The sequence below is a fragment of the Pleurodeles waltl genome, chromosome 1_1 (genome assembly GCF_031143425.1).
Source record: "Pleurodeles waltl isolate 20211129_DDA chromosome 1_1, aPleWal1.hap1.20221129, whole genome shotgun sequence".
NCBI classification, from domain to species: domain Eukaryota; kingdom Metazoa; phylum Chordata; class Amphibia; order Caudata; family Salamandridae; genus Pleurodeles; species Pleurodeles waltl.
In genome coordinates this window covers 870,066,282-870,080,958 of record NC_090436.1, presented here as the reverse complement: position 1 = coordinate 870,080,958, position 14,677 = coordinate 870,066,282, and the positions used below count along the sequence as shown (strand labels likewise).

Sequence of the window (14,677 nt, the reverse complement as noted above, 5' to 3'; positions counted from 1 at the left end):
CAGTAACCACTAGCCACCAGGGATACATTCATTTGGCCGTGTTGGGAGCAGCCCCTTGGGCAAGGGTTGCTACCCTTTACGGGACATATATTTTGGCCATTTCTGCCCACCTAGGGGACAGATCGGCCATATTTTTAGGGTCATCTTCCCCCAAGAGGGGCAAAAGCCACTAGTTACCAGGGATTCATTAATTTGGCCATGTTGGGGGAGGCCCCTTTGGGCAAGGGTCGCTCCCCTTTAGGGGGCGTATATTTTGGTTGTTTTTGCTCCCCTTGGGGGCAGATCAGCCATATTGTTCGATCTGTCCCCAATGGGGCCAGAAACCAACTAGACAGCAGAAAACGTTTCTTTGTGTGTGTGTGAACTGGAGTTCGGCTGACAGTCAGCGTGTACTGGCATTCTGCTGGATTTGGGTCTCAGGCATTCGGCTGGTAGTGTGTGTTGGACTGGCGCTTGCCTGGTGGTGTGTGTGGACTGGCGCTAACATGATGGCATGTGTGGACTGTCGCCTGCCTAGTGGTGTGTGTGGACTAGACCTTGCCTGGCGGTGTGTGTGTGGACGGCAACTTGCCTGGCAGTGTGTGTGAAAAGGCGCTTGGCTGGCAGTGTGTGAGGACTGGCATCTGGCTGATGAACTGTGTGTTGACTGGCTTCTGGCTGGTGATGTGTGTGGCTGGCATTTGGATGGTGATGGGCAGACCTCATAGTGATTTATCCTGTTAACTGTTTTATTTCTTGTCATCATTTGCAGTAGTGATTGTAATGGTTTATTTCTCCTTTTTATACTGGTGCAAAGATTTTGTTTTTCTTTGATGTGACTCCTGTTTGCGGTTTCAGCACTGGTGGACCTGCAGTTTATGTAGTTGTATGTATTTGGTAAGAAAAAAAATTCTGTACTAATTACTCCAAATGACTCTCATTGCCCTGCATGAATGCATTTTTTGTAAATTGTGTAATGATAGCAGAGTATTTATCTTGTTTTTTTGTGTGTAAAATTCTACCTGGATTCTAGCACATGTGTATTGTGTTGTCTTGCGTGTAATTTTCTTTAGCTTTTCCTTTCTATTGGGATATCATTGGTGCTTGCTGTGCAGAGTAGGTGCAGGTGATCCTGAGTCCAGCTTTCTCCCGCAAGTGAGGGGTATCTTATTTTAGTATATAGGATTTTTTGCCCTTTATATTGCTTGACTTTTCCTTCCAGATTACTATATGCCAGTAGTTTTACTTTCTGTTTGATAAAACCACGCTTTATTACTTATTTTGCACAGTGTTGATTATTGTTGACTTATGTTGTGTTACTTTTATTAGTAAAGATTATAGCTAGCCGCAGGATTACTGCTTAGATGGTTGTTGGTATGCTTTTTGATTCTCCCTCTTACCATGATTATAAGACTGACTGTGCATCTGAGGCAGAGGAGGAAGTCTTTTTTTAAATTGCACATGGTTACCATCGACTTGAAGTCAATGGTAATTGCATTTCCTAAATGCTTATTTTGCATTTAGGAAATGCTTTGTACATGTGCCAAGAAATCGCAAATAGGAAATCCCTATTTACGATTTCCTATTTAGGGAATCCTAAAATTTTATTTCTACATAGTAGAAATCACATTTGGCAATTCCCTAAGGCCTTTGTACATAGGAAAATGCTGTTTTGCATTTCTTAACGGGCTGAAAGTGTGATTCAGCCCGTTAAGAAATGCAAAATGCCTTTGTCCATCTGGCTCTTAGTTCCAGGGAAAGAAACAACTGAGTATGAGCCTTTGGTGCTATTCAAGGACCGTTTAGTTTTTAAGCAGTACATTCCTAGCAAGAGGGCATGTTATGGAATTAAGATGTATATGATGTCTGAGAGTAGTACTGAATATGTCTATATTTTCAGGGTGTACACTGACAGGGATTCCACTATTGGCCCCCCGATTGCCAGTCCACTTTCAGAGTTAGTGAGAAAATTGAGTGGGAACTTGGTAACTTTTTAACAAAGGTCACCATTTATATGCAGTGAGCTTCTAAACTGGTGTTCAGGGAATTGTTCAAAGTGGACACTGTTGCTTGTGGCACCATACCCACTAACCATAAAGATTACCCTACAGAGCTTGTTTGTAAAAATGTGAGAGTGGACAGTGCAGTGCCTTGCGTAGTGATTAACTTCTAGCTATAAATTTGCAGGAAGGAGAGATCTCTACATGCTGACTACCATCCATGAGGAACGTACTTCACCTGTGACTGTTTGGGGTCAGGTTGCTATAAAGCACAAACCTGTGTGTGTTGTAGACCACAATAAGCACATGGGTGATGTAGATAGAGTAGATCAGAGGTTGTAACATTACACTGCTGTTTGCAAGGTTTACATTCGGTATAAGAGGTTGGCTATCCATTTGTTCCACTAAGCAACCTTCAATGCTTTTGTTGTATTCAAGAATTGTTCTCCATATATTTAAAGATTACATTTCTTCAGTTTCAGCAGTCTGTGATAGGCAGCCTCATTGTAGTGAAACAGACAAGTGTTCCTAGAATTGGAGTGGTGGAGGATGTGGCTAGATTGAAAGATAGCCACTTTCCTGTTCCACACCCAAAATAAACTTTCCCTGTAGGAACTCTAGAGTCTGTGACTGAACAGGCATGTGGAAGGAGAGTTGTATTTTCTGCCTCAAGTGCCCTTCTAATCCTGGGCTATGTGTGTCCGCATGTTTTAAATTGTACCATGTGCAACAGACTTATTGTGAGCAACGTGAGCATAAACGTGAACTGACTGGTCTGTATTGTTTTATATTATTTGTTCAGATTCTACAGTTGGCATTAGTGTGTTGAATTTAGTTTAAAAAGCATCTAAAGTGCAAGTTTATAAAGGTGCAGTATTTCAAACATCTCAGCAGTTTCAGCTATCACCTAATTCGTACCCCTGCGTGGCCACGCTGCATCCGTATTCTGCAAAAATTCACAGAAAATCTTTGTATTTTTAACAAACACCAATACTGTTTTAGGTCCAAACCCTTGTCCATGTCTGAGAAGTAGGCAGTTCAGAAAAACCTTAGATATGGAACTTTTTAAGCAGTTCCACAAGACCTAGGCTGAAGTTATTGTGGCCACTTGAGATACTGCAAGATGCAAGTTGAATGGAATGCTCTTCAAGGGCCAAACAGGTATTCCTGTAGCTCAGACAGCAGTCAGAACATTGCAATAAGGACCAGGAATGTAACCCTTGGAGATGCCAAGGAGGATAACCTCAACATTGAAGGTGGTAAGTCTTCAATTTCTGCGATTCCTTTCCAGGGTTGTCTACAGGACTACTGAATACCTGTGAAGATACTCTGGTTTTGCTAAAATCCTTCATCACGGACTCACACAAAACATGTGCTGCTGACATCACCCACATAGAGAAAAAAATGAGATAATCTCACCAGTACCCACACACTTTGGAGCCACTCCAGCCTTTCACATTTTACACACTCTGAATTTATTCTGTTTTCTTTTCCAGACCATATTTCTAGATCATTGGACACAAAGTGACGGGAGCTCTACTTAGTTTCGATGGATACTATTGAACTGCAGTGCATATAGCATGCATGATGTACTCAAGGGATGCGCAAAACAGAGGATGCATAAGGCAGATCATTATAACAAGGAAGTGAAATCTTCCACACAAGCAACACAGGGAAAAGCAGTAATAGCTGAAACAAATATATAAACAAGGCGATATGTTAACAGGCGATCAGTAATATTCATAAAAGGTAAGAAGGTGTTTTTGTAAAGTAACGGCATGCATGTGTCCTAACCGATAATACTGCGGCATACACAACAAGATGGATACTTACATGTTTGCACAGGGTGCCTCTGGGCAATTGCTATGGTTTGTTTTTCTGTGGACAATGTGCTAGTACCAGGCTGGACAGCGCTGTGAGGCCTTTGGTTACGATTTCCTCCTTTGAGTTTAGATTTGGGTATTGGACCACCTGAAACAAAAGGGAAACAGTGGTGAGGGACTTTGTTTGATGCCAGAAGGCTCCAAACAGAACTAAGAGGACTATGCGGTGTTTGAAATCGGATGCTGCGGTAAGATCATGCAAGCTGGCCCAGTTCTTACAATGCCTGGTTCAGGACACTTCTCAAGGGCTGCTAACCCTTAGATAAAATAGTACTGGCACGTGCTATCTCTTTCTGTAACTGTCGATATCAGTGGTGGCTGGTTTCTATTTACGGCAGGGGGTGGGGTAGATAGAATAATAATAATTTAAAAATAAAAAATAAAAAGACACTTACCTGACTGCAAAGGGTCTCCACTACTCACAGCGTCCTCTTGTAGTGACTTCAACACGGCACGGGGACCAGGAAACAGCGCTACCAAATCCTGAAGCTGGTTTCATCTGGTAACCAGCATGAAACCAGAGTCAGGATTGGTGGGAGTGGGCTCTCTCAGTGCTGACCAGAGTGCTGGAGGCCTGTGCTTTCTCTAACTCAGCTATCTTAAGACAGCTAGGTTACAGATGTTTGAAGTGCGCATGTCAGGCTGGTCGTCACAAGACAGCTGGCCAAAGGGACATGCACAACTTAAACAAGTGCACAGCTCCCTGCTGCTGTTACTCAGCAGCTATTGCTTGGCCACGTCCTGACACGCGGTTCAAGACGGGGTACTGAAAAATAAAATTGTGATTAAAAAGTTTACTACCATTTCTTTTTTCAGCTCTGGGTCATTTTTGTAGCAGGGCGACGCTCCTCCGCTCTCGTGGAGGGGCCGCCCCTCAATCTAAATGGTTTTATTTTACCATACTTTTGGCCATAACCTGGGCGCTGTACGAAATGCAATTTCACATTCATAACGCACATAACGCTCTAGCGATGAAAAAAGAAAGTGAATACTTTAAATAATGTCATGATGGTACATAAATCAAAGCAGGAGTCATGGAATAAGGGGCACGGTTTGAAGCCTGGGACATGGGTGATAGTTTGTCATATTCTTTGCTATTTGGAGGATTGATTCATATTTTGGGACCCTTTCCTATTTTCCTCTTTGTGAGAGATTCATTATCTATTCCTTACAGGTATCTTCTCACCTTTGGGTCTCCTTACACTTTGCCCACGCATTGCACTAAGAGTCTCTTACGATGCGTCATTGGTCTTCTGGTCTGTTTTCTTTGTCCTTTGTCCTCCATGTGTATTTTAGAAAAGCTTCCTGTTGCTTCCTGATATTGGTGGTCTAGTGCCCACAGCAACTGTCTTGTTGTCTTTCCGAATCCCGTACCATTCATGTTTACTTTAAAATGCTATTATCACTATGTGTGGATTTAGGGTAGGACAGGCTCCAGCGTTACAGAGTTAGTTTCAAATTCAGATTACTTATCATATATTTTCAATGAGATATCAGAAGCCCTCTCAGGATACTTTTGTCCCGTCGACTTGGTATTTTATTTTTAGCTTTCTCTCTTTTCTTTTTGCACATGGAAACAGTCTGCTTCTCCAAACTTAACTTCTGACTGCTCCTTCTCCCAGCTCACTGCTTATTCCAGGAACAGATAGAGATCTGTTTTCCACCAACTTGGTGGAGGTCAAACACTGCAGTGCTTCAGGTGGGTAATGCCTGTGTGTGCCAACGTACCGAAGTAAATAATCCATAATTGCCTACAGGCATCTTTGCTAAAGTACCTAGGGGCTGAACTGTATCAACCCTGGCCTCCGCCTCCTAACTGTAGACCAGGGGCCAACGCAAAATGTTGCCAGTGGACCTGACCTGCAGACACTGTGTATATGCCCTTCAAAGCTGACGTGCGGCACTTCCTCTTTTCCATTACCGAAGCCCACAAAGAACTCTGCCCATGCATCTCACGCCCGACCTAAGTCCACTGTGCTATACTAGTACAGAAAATCACACTCTGTTTATGCACCTTGAAACTGACCTACTTGGGGGGCTGGGCTAGCCGCCGAGGAGAATGGCAGCCCCTTTGTGAAACTCAGAGGAATAGAGCAAGACCGGAGCCATTTTCAGTCTTAATAGGGCATTTAGCCATCTTCAAATGCAGGATTCATCTTTCAGAATCTAGCTGGGACCACTGGCATGCCAAATTTCTGATCGATTTGATCCACAACTACCATTAATCAACTTCTTCCAACAACTCGACCGGAGGACTAAAATGCGTGCTCAAAAGCAGATCAGAGCCTATGTGATCCTGAGGGGAAGACACAGGGCCCTACCTTTTCCAATGAAGGATAATTCTTGATCTCTTTAGACTTTATTACTGCACGGCTTACGGTAGTTCAAAATGGGCTTTTTGGAGATATGATCCTTTGTTCTGGCCCTTATATTAACACGTGCACCTTCCTCCTTTTATTGGATGGGAAACGTATACACCAATTAGCACATGGCTTTTATGATCGCATCACTGTGCTGCTTGGAAACTCTGTCCTTCAACAAATCCTATGGAGGTGATTGATAAAAAGTTTCTTTTCTCTTCATTTTGACTTTTTTTTCTTGGAAACATCCTCAATAATGGAAACAATAGCCAAGGCCTGTGTCCATTTGTTCTTTATGCTATCATGTTACCTTTTGATATTGCTCGGTATACAACAGCTTGATGGAGATATTTATTGGCGTATCACGTGGGGGCCATGGAATAGCATTACAGGAAGAGAAGGAACTGATGATTTCACTCTGGTATGCTCCTTGTATAAGTGGGAATCCTTTAAAAGACATTCCCCATTTTATTTTTTCTTTGCAGCAAGTTACATCTATAAGTCGAAAAATAAACATATTTGTCAATTGACATAATGAAGTTTTAACAGCCACCTCAACTGAAAAGACAAATCTTTCCACTATGGCACAGTCATGAGATATTCCCGCAACTGCAATGGATACTTTACTTACAGTACTTTCTGATATTAAAAATTCAATAACGTCGGTAAATAATGCAGTATCAGGAAATACCCAGGAAGTACAATCTCTATAGCATGAGGTTGCTCAATTTCATTCCAGTATGCAACTAGTAGAAGGTTGACTTTCTGAGGTGGAATCTTGAATTGATAATTTACCGGAACATGGTCATGATATATGGTATCTCCAACAAAAGGCAACTGATTTAGAAGATCGTAGCAGAAGGGACAATATTAGAATTATTGGTCTTCCAGAACAATTAGAGAAAGACGATATGCTACAATTTCTCACTACTCTGATACCCAATGTAACAAAACTCACTTTTGCCCCACAATTTCAATTCCAACATGCTCATACAACCGTATCTCCCAACCCCGTTATAGCCTGTCTTGAGGTCTGCGTCATCAACAGGCTCATCAAATCATATCTGCAGCAAGGATACACGGTCCATATAGAATAGAGTCTTTTAGACATGGAGGAAGATGACTCGAGAATGGAGCATAAATCTACTCCTTCCTCAGTTTTTCCTGATTCAGACAGTGGTAACTTTCCAGCTCCACCTGACCAAAATGGATGGGAAACTGTGCAGCATAAATGGACTTCTGGCAGTTGTTAGACTTGGCATCCTTGGAGTGGTCTTCCCTAACTTTTTGCCTCTGTTTCCCAGGTTGTTGATGTGTGCTGGACTCTGTTTATGCTGTTTTTGTAAACTCTAGGCACTTTACCACTGCTATCCAGCACTAAAGTGCAGGTGCTCCTATGGAAAATGTGTGTGTAATCGGCTTTCCATGATTTGCATATTTGATTTGCTAGTAAGTCCCTAGTGCAGTGCACTAGAGGTGCCCAGGGCCTGTAAATCAAATGCTACTAGTGGGCCTGCAGCACTGGTTGTGCTACCCACATTAGTAGCCCTGTAAACATGGCTCAGACCTGCCTTTGCAGTGTCTATGTGTGCAGTTTTAAACTGCCAATTCAACTTGCCAAGTGTACCCACTTGCCAGGCATAAACCTTCCCTTTTTATGCATGTAAGGCACCCATAAGGTAGGCCCTAGGTAGCCCCATGGGCAGGGTGCAGGGTATGTTAAAAGGGGAGACATGTACTTATGTGTTTTACATGTCCTGACAGTGAAATACTGCCAAATTCGTTTTTCACTGTTGCAAGGCCTATCTCTCTCATATGTCAACATGTGGGCTGCCTTTAAATATTATTAAAGTGCAGATTCCCTTTGAGAGCAGATAGAAATATGGAGTTAAAGGTCTCTAAGCTCACAATTTAAAAATACATCTTTTAGTGAAGTTGTTTTTTGGATTGTGTGCTTGAAAATGCCAGTTTTAGAAAGTAGGCTTACTTGCTTAAACCATTCTGTGACTCTGCCTGTTTGTGGATTTCCTGCCTGGGTCATTTTGACAGTTGGGCTGTTTGCACCTCTCTCTAGACAGTGATACAAAGGGAGCTGGGGTGTCGCCTGCATATCCTGATGAGCCATCTGTGCTGGGAGGGAGGGGTGGAGTGGTCACTTACACCTGAAAGGGCTGTGCCTGCCCACACAAAATGCAGTCTCCAACCCCCTGGTGTGTGTCTGGGGATTGGCCTGGGCAAGGCAGGATCTTGAAAACAACAGAGACTTCTCTTTGAAGGCCTACTTCAAAGGCAGAAAGGGTATAAGAAGAGCACCCAAACCCCCTGAAAATGTATTACTTCTGGAATCAAGGGGAACCTCTGCCCAGGAGAAGACCTGAAGAGCTGAGGAGAAGTGCTACCCCTGCCTGTAACTGTGCTTTGTTGGGCTATCCTGCAGTTGCTGCTTCTGCCTGTGAAAGGGGACAAAGGCTGGACTTTGTTGTGCATTCCTGGTTGAGAAGAATCTCCAAGGGCTTGAACTGAGCTTGCCTCTGGTAGTTGAAGTCGCAGGGCCATAAAAGACTTCCCTTGCCAGCACCTGGACTCTCTGCTGAGACTCCTGCCCTGCCAAGTGGTGCCCTATCCAGTTCATGGGCCCCTTAAAGGTGAAACTCGTACACAAAGACTGAAAATCCACTCACAGACCGCCGTGCGGGGAAATATTCAATGCACCTTTCGTGACGCGGCTGATAAGTGACGCACCACTGGGTTCGCGGCTGAAATAGGCGGTCCACCTGCATCACGGCTGGAAGATCAACGCAATGCAGCTGGAAAAATGACGCACGACACCCGCTAAAGGAGGCTGATAATGACCCAAACCCCATGCAGCTAGATTTCCTAATACCGTGCAACCAGATTTTCCACGTATCATCCCTGGGTGTCAAAGTCAATTTGACTGTACGCAGATCCAAGGAGCCCTTTCTGGAAATCGATGCATTGCTCTCTTGCAGGAGAAAAACAACACATTCCAGACCTGACTGGAAACGACGCACGGCCTCACTTACGAGTAAGGAATCAACGCATCAATATCATTTTCTATTGCACGTTCGACCATGCAGCTTTATTTTTTAAGCTAACCAGGTACTTTATGTAACAACAGCATTCTCACTGTTTCTAAGGATTAAGACTCATATTCTTTTGAAAATTCATAACTTGACTTGTGTATGTTGGATTTTTGTCATTTTGGTCTTGTTTTGTTTAGATAAATTGAAAACTGAGGAAGGTGTAGATTTATGCCCCATTCTCGAGTCATCTTTACTTACATGGACTGTGCTTCCTTGCTGCAGATATGACTTGACGAGGCTGCTGATGATGCAGTCAGCAAGACAGGATATGACGGGGTTGGGAGGAACAGTTGTATGAGCACGTTGGAATTCAAGTTGTGGGGCAAAAGTAAGTTTTGTTAGAAAAATAGATAATATCTATTTTTCCAAACCTGTGTTGTGTCTTTTTGGCGTTTTCTCACTAAGTTACTTTGTGTGTTGGTACAAATACATTGCTTCTGAAGTTAAGCTTGCCTGCTCGTGCCAAGCTACCAAGGGAGGTAGTGGGGGTTAGCTGAGGGTGATTCTCCTTTACCCTGACTAGAGTGAGGGTCCTTGCTTGGATTGGGGGTAACCTGACTGACAAACAAAGACCCCATTTCTAACAGGAGTAAATTCCAAACTTGGAAGGGCTCACAACCAAGGGACAAATAGAGATTTCCACTAAAGTCCTTATCATGTTCCTAGTTGATATCCTTTATTTTTGTATTTTTTTTGTCGCTCTTGATTGGGATATATTGCTATTCTGTCTCTTGTCTTCATTTTCCTCTTTTGCCTCCTTCTCTTCTTTTCTGATCCTACTTTTTTCCATTTCATATCTTTGAAGAACATGCTTTTTTACCTTCTGTAACTATTATATTTGGCGTGCATATTATTGTTGCTTTACTTATGTCTCATTTATAAGATTTGAATATAATTGGTTTGCCATGTACTCCTACTTTATAGATACGCTTCTTGAACCTGTCTACATGCTGGATATTGGTAATGTATCTTTACAAGGATTATGTTCTTGTATTACTTTTCACATCACCTCACATGCTGTACCCCAGTTAAAAGTTATAAAGTTCAAGTTTGTACTATTTAGTCTGAACATTCGCTATTGGACTTTATTTTGATCACTTTTTACATTTCTTTTTCCATTACAGTATAAGCTTTACACCATATCTACTTTTAAATCACTTCCAGATTGATTTTTGTTGCTTCAAATTCCTTTCACATTTGTGCATCCATTCACAATTTTTTATTATCTATTGTTCTCAATTAATCGTTATACCCCATGCACTCCACTCAATCAAAACTGTTGAAAATTGTTTCCCTAAATGTACCCGGTTTGACACACTGTATTATAAGGAATAAAAGAAGACATTAACTTATATTGGCCACAACAAACCTGATATCTCTTTACTGCATGAGACCTATCTTACTCCTCTAGAAAGTGTAAAATTAAAACGTGACTGGGTTGGTCAAGTAATCCATGCAAGTATTCCCCCCAAAATCTCTGATGATACATACACACCATCTGAGAAAAGTGGAATCACTATTCCGTTCAGCAAACATCTACTCTACAAAATACTCCAAACATGGGAGGACCTTGAAGGATGCTATGTTTTCATCAAACTCCACATTCATAACACTGTTATTGTAGTGTGATCAAAATAATCCCCCTACAGATTCTAAACTTACCTTCATTTCCCAACTCAGAGATTGTTAGGGGTATTTGGAACTACTCGTGTGCTGATTGGGGGAGACTGGAATATCACTACTGATCCATTTAATGATAGAACTGGTAAACTTTATACTAAACCTAATAAGGATAGATATATGCTAAAAGGTTACATTAATGACTATTCCTTGCAAGAACCATGGAGATTACTGCACCCATCCATGAGGGATTATCATTTTAATTCGTATCCCCATTCAATACGTCCAAAAATTGATTATTTCTTGACCTCCTCTTCAGTTTTGCAACTGATAGCTCACACAAACATTGTTCCCTGTGGTATTTCCCCTCATGATCTTATTGACATTAGAATTGATTTAGGACTTCCACGACCCCCAAAATCTCCCTGTTGACTCAATATTTCCTCATTTAAAACTCCACAAGAGAAACAAGTATTATGTTCATATATGGAGCAGTTTTTAAAAGACAATGAACATTCTGTATTTACTGCACAAACTCTTTGAAGTGCTGGGAAGGCTGTATTAAGAAGGGTGATAATGAGGAATAACACACTTGTTAAGAAACATACAAATGCTACTAGAATTGACTCAGAGAAGGAAATCTCATGCCTAACCACAATCTTTTTTCAACCACAATGCCCAATACTACCCCAAAAATTGTTATCAACAAAATTTGCCCCTAATAATCTTTATACCTCTTATGCAGAAAAATGTCTATTTTCCATTTGTCTGTGACATTATGAACGTGGGAGAAAGGCTGGGAGATTACCATCTTATCAATTGCGACAACAAGAATCTTCTAGAACAATTCCCTCTACTAGAAATTCTGATGGTGCCCTACTTAAACTCCCATCAAAGATTCTCTCTTGATTTCAGACATTTTATTAAACTGTATACTCTTCCATTGATTTTTCCAATCATTCCGGTGAAAACGCCTTTTTCTCCAAACGTAATCTCCCAAAATTGACACGAGAACAGAGACTTAAACTAGAGGGAGAGGTTACCACTGAAGAAGTAAGGCGGGCGATTGATTCTTTGGTCACTGGTAAATCGCCTGGGGAGGACGGACATCGATTCTATTAAATTACAAAAGTACATACTGCCCCAATATTGGTCTCTGTTTTCAATGAAGCCTTGCGCCTGCAACATTTACCTTCTGATTTCTTAAGAGTTCGAATTACGGTTATTCCTAAACCAGGTAAATACCCTTTGAAATGCTCCTAGTGAAATCTCAATAATAAACTCAGACATTAAAGGTTTTTGCTAAAGTACTGGCACATTGTCTTGGTTCAGTAATCACCTTCTTCATACACCCATCTCAAGATGAGTTTTTCCCAGGTTGATCCTCTACTAATCATCTTGTACCATTTTGCACTTATTATGGCAACTACAAAATGGTAAAGATAATGGTCTTTTCTCATTAGACGTTGAAAATCCTTTGACACTGTAGAATGGGGATATTTATTTCACACAGTTGAAAGGATAGGTTTTGACACTTTTAAATTTATCATTATGGGGATGGGTGCATGCGATCCTCAAATTTAATTATGTTTCTTGGAATTATTCCACTTTCCGTTCTGAGATCTACCGTTAAATCATAAACATCTATGATTTCTTGATTTGTATGGGGTGGTGATGGACCTTGTTTAGGTGGTTCCAAAATACATTCCTCATCAGAGAAAGGGGGCGTACATCTCCCTCATTTAAAATTTTATTGGCTTGCACAACAACTGGCTCACTCTATTTATGTGCTGCCTATTCAAAGAAATACACCGTTATGGGTTACACAAGAACGCTATATACTCCAATCTGCCTCGGACTTAGCTGTCTATTATACCAGACAATTGAAGCTTACAAATTCCACTAAACCCATTATTCACTGCTTACAACTAGCATGGCAAAAGGCACATAAACTACAAATACTCATACTCGTCTTCATTATGAACTCCACTATGGGATAATGCGGACATTATTTATAAAAGAACTGAAGTCAACTAGCCTCTCTGGATTAAACATAAAATACATAGGATATCAGATGTATTTATGCTGTGTCATTCTATGAAATTATTTTCCAGTTTACAACAGGAATTTGATTTGCCTTTGTCACAATTAAACAGATACATTCATTTTTCTTCCATCCTTACTTGAAGTATGGCAAATAAACCTGACATACCATCTGACTCTCCACTTGCACATTATATTCATACTTGAAGGCATTTTAAGGGACCAGTTTCTGGTTTATATACCCTTCTAATTGACACTTCATTTTGTATTGAAACTTCCCATAATTTAAGATCATGTTGGTCCACACGTTAGAAAATAGACTTTAAGAAAGAGGAGTGATATACTATCTTAGACAATTGTAACAAAGGACTTAGGGATTCTCGCCTTAGATTCAATTACTTTAAAATACTGCAGAACTGGCATTGGTCTCCATCCAAGCTACACTGAGCTAAACTAAATCCTGATTCCCCCTGTTGTCAATGTGTGACTCCGGATTGTGATATTTTTCATATATCGAGGGAATGTCCCAACATTTGTACATTTTACTCCAGATTGAAAATTATTTGAAGGTACTCTCTTTTATCAATTTCTCCCTCTCAAACCTTTTGTCACTTTTACATGATATTTCTGAATTTCTACCCATGCCTCTCATGCCCTTAAATGGCTCGCTACTGCTCGTAGTTTAGCAAAAATGAATATTTTACATTTTTGGAGGACCAATGTTATTCCAACTTTTCATTCCTGGCTTGAAGATGTGTGTATGTATATGTATTTTGAAAAAATGATTTATAAACTAACTGTTAACCAGGTTCATTTAACTGTGTATGGAGCTCTTTTATAGGTAAATGATGACTTTGATTCTGTTCTACACATTAAATGTCAATGGGTTTACACTAGGGATTTTATTCTTGAATGTACATATTTCTTTATCCGTTCTGTACATATATTGCTATTGTGTTATATCACTCAATTGTCAATGGTTGATACAGTTATATTGGAACTCATTTTGTTTTTCTGTTTTTGTCAAGATATGTGAAATATGTAATTAAAAAAATGCAAAAAAGAATTGTGATACAAAAAAAGAAACTGACCTACGGCAATCTGAGTACTCCATTACTGAACCCCACCCACTTCTATTCCAATGCACATCAAACTGAATTTGGAAACACCCTCTCCTATTCTGATACTGAGATCCACATACAACTCCACTAAAGCAAGTGTGTGTTTTTATCAATGCACTTTAAACTTCAGATACAGCAAATGCTTTTCCAGTACTGCAACTCAGATAAGGCTGCTCTCTTGGTGCATCTCAGCATACCCAGAGCACATAGCAAGATCATCAAAACTCCACAAGCCACACTGAACTGTTGACTGCTTAAGTCAAAAAGAAAGTATTTGTCATTCCTAAAACATTGCAACCACAGCCATGAATAAATAACTGTGCCATTTGCTCTTTACATTGACTCATCAATGTCCTAAACAGTACTTTGGAAAAATCATTCAAAGCAACTGCTTAAATTCATAAGGATGCCCCCTGCAAGTACAGAAGGCAAGAAAACATAGATTGATCAGCTGCTTATGCCATGTCAAGGCAAATTCCTTGGCACAGAAATAAAAATAAAGAGGAAGTTCCCTTCAATTAATACCTCTGTTTGCATGGTTGGATTCTACAGACCACCCATAGGAAA

The 14,677-nt window shown here is 40.8% G+C and overlaps 1 protein-coding gene across 1 annotated transcript in view; it reads right to left on the bottom strand.

Moving 5' to 3' along the window:
- LOC138302579 (F-box/LRR-repeat protein 2-like) overlaps positions 1–14,677 on the bottom strand; it is a 473,996-nt gene that overhangs the window by 441,969 nt on the left and 17,350 nt on the right. The window contains exon 3 of the mRNA XM_069242590.1: positions 3,813–3,950. Coding sequence (XP_069098691.1) covers positions 3,813–3,950 — 138 coding nt within the window. The remainder of the gene's footprint in view (positions 1–3,812; positions 3,951–14,677) is intronic.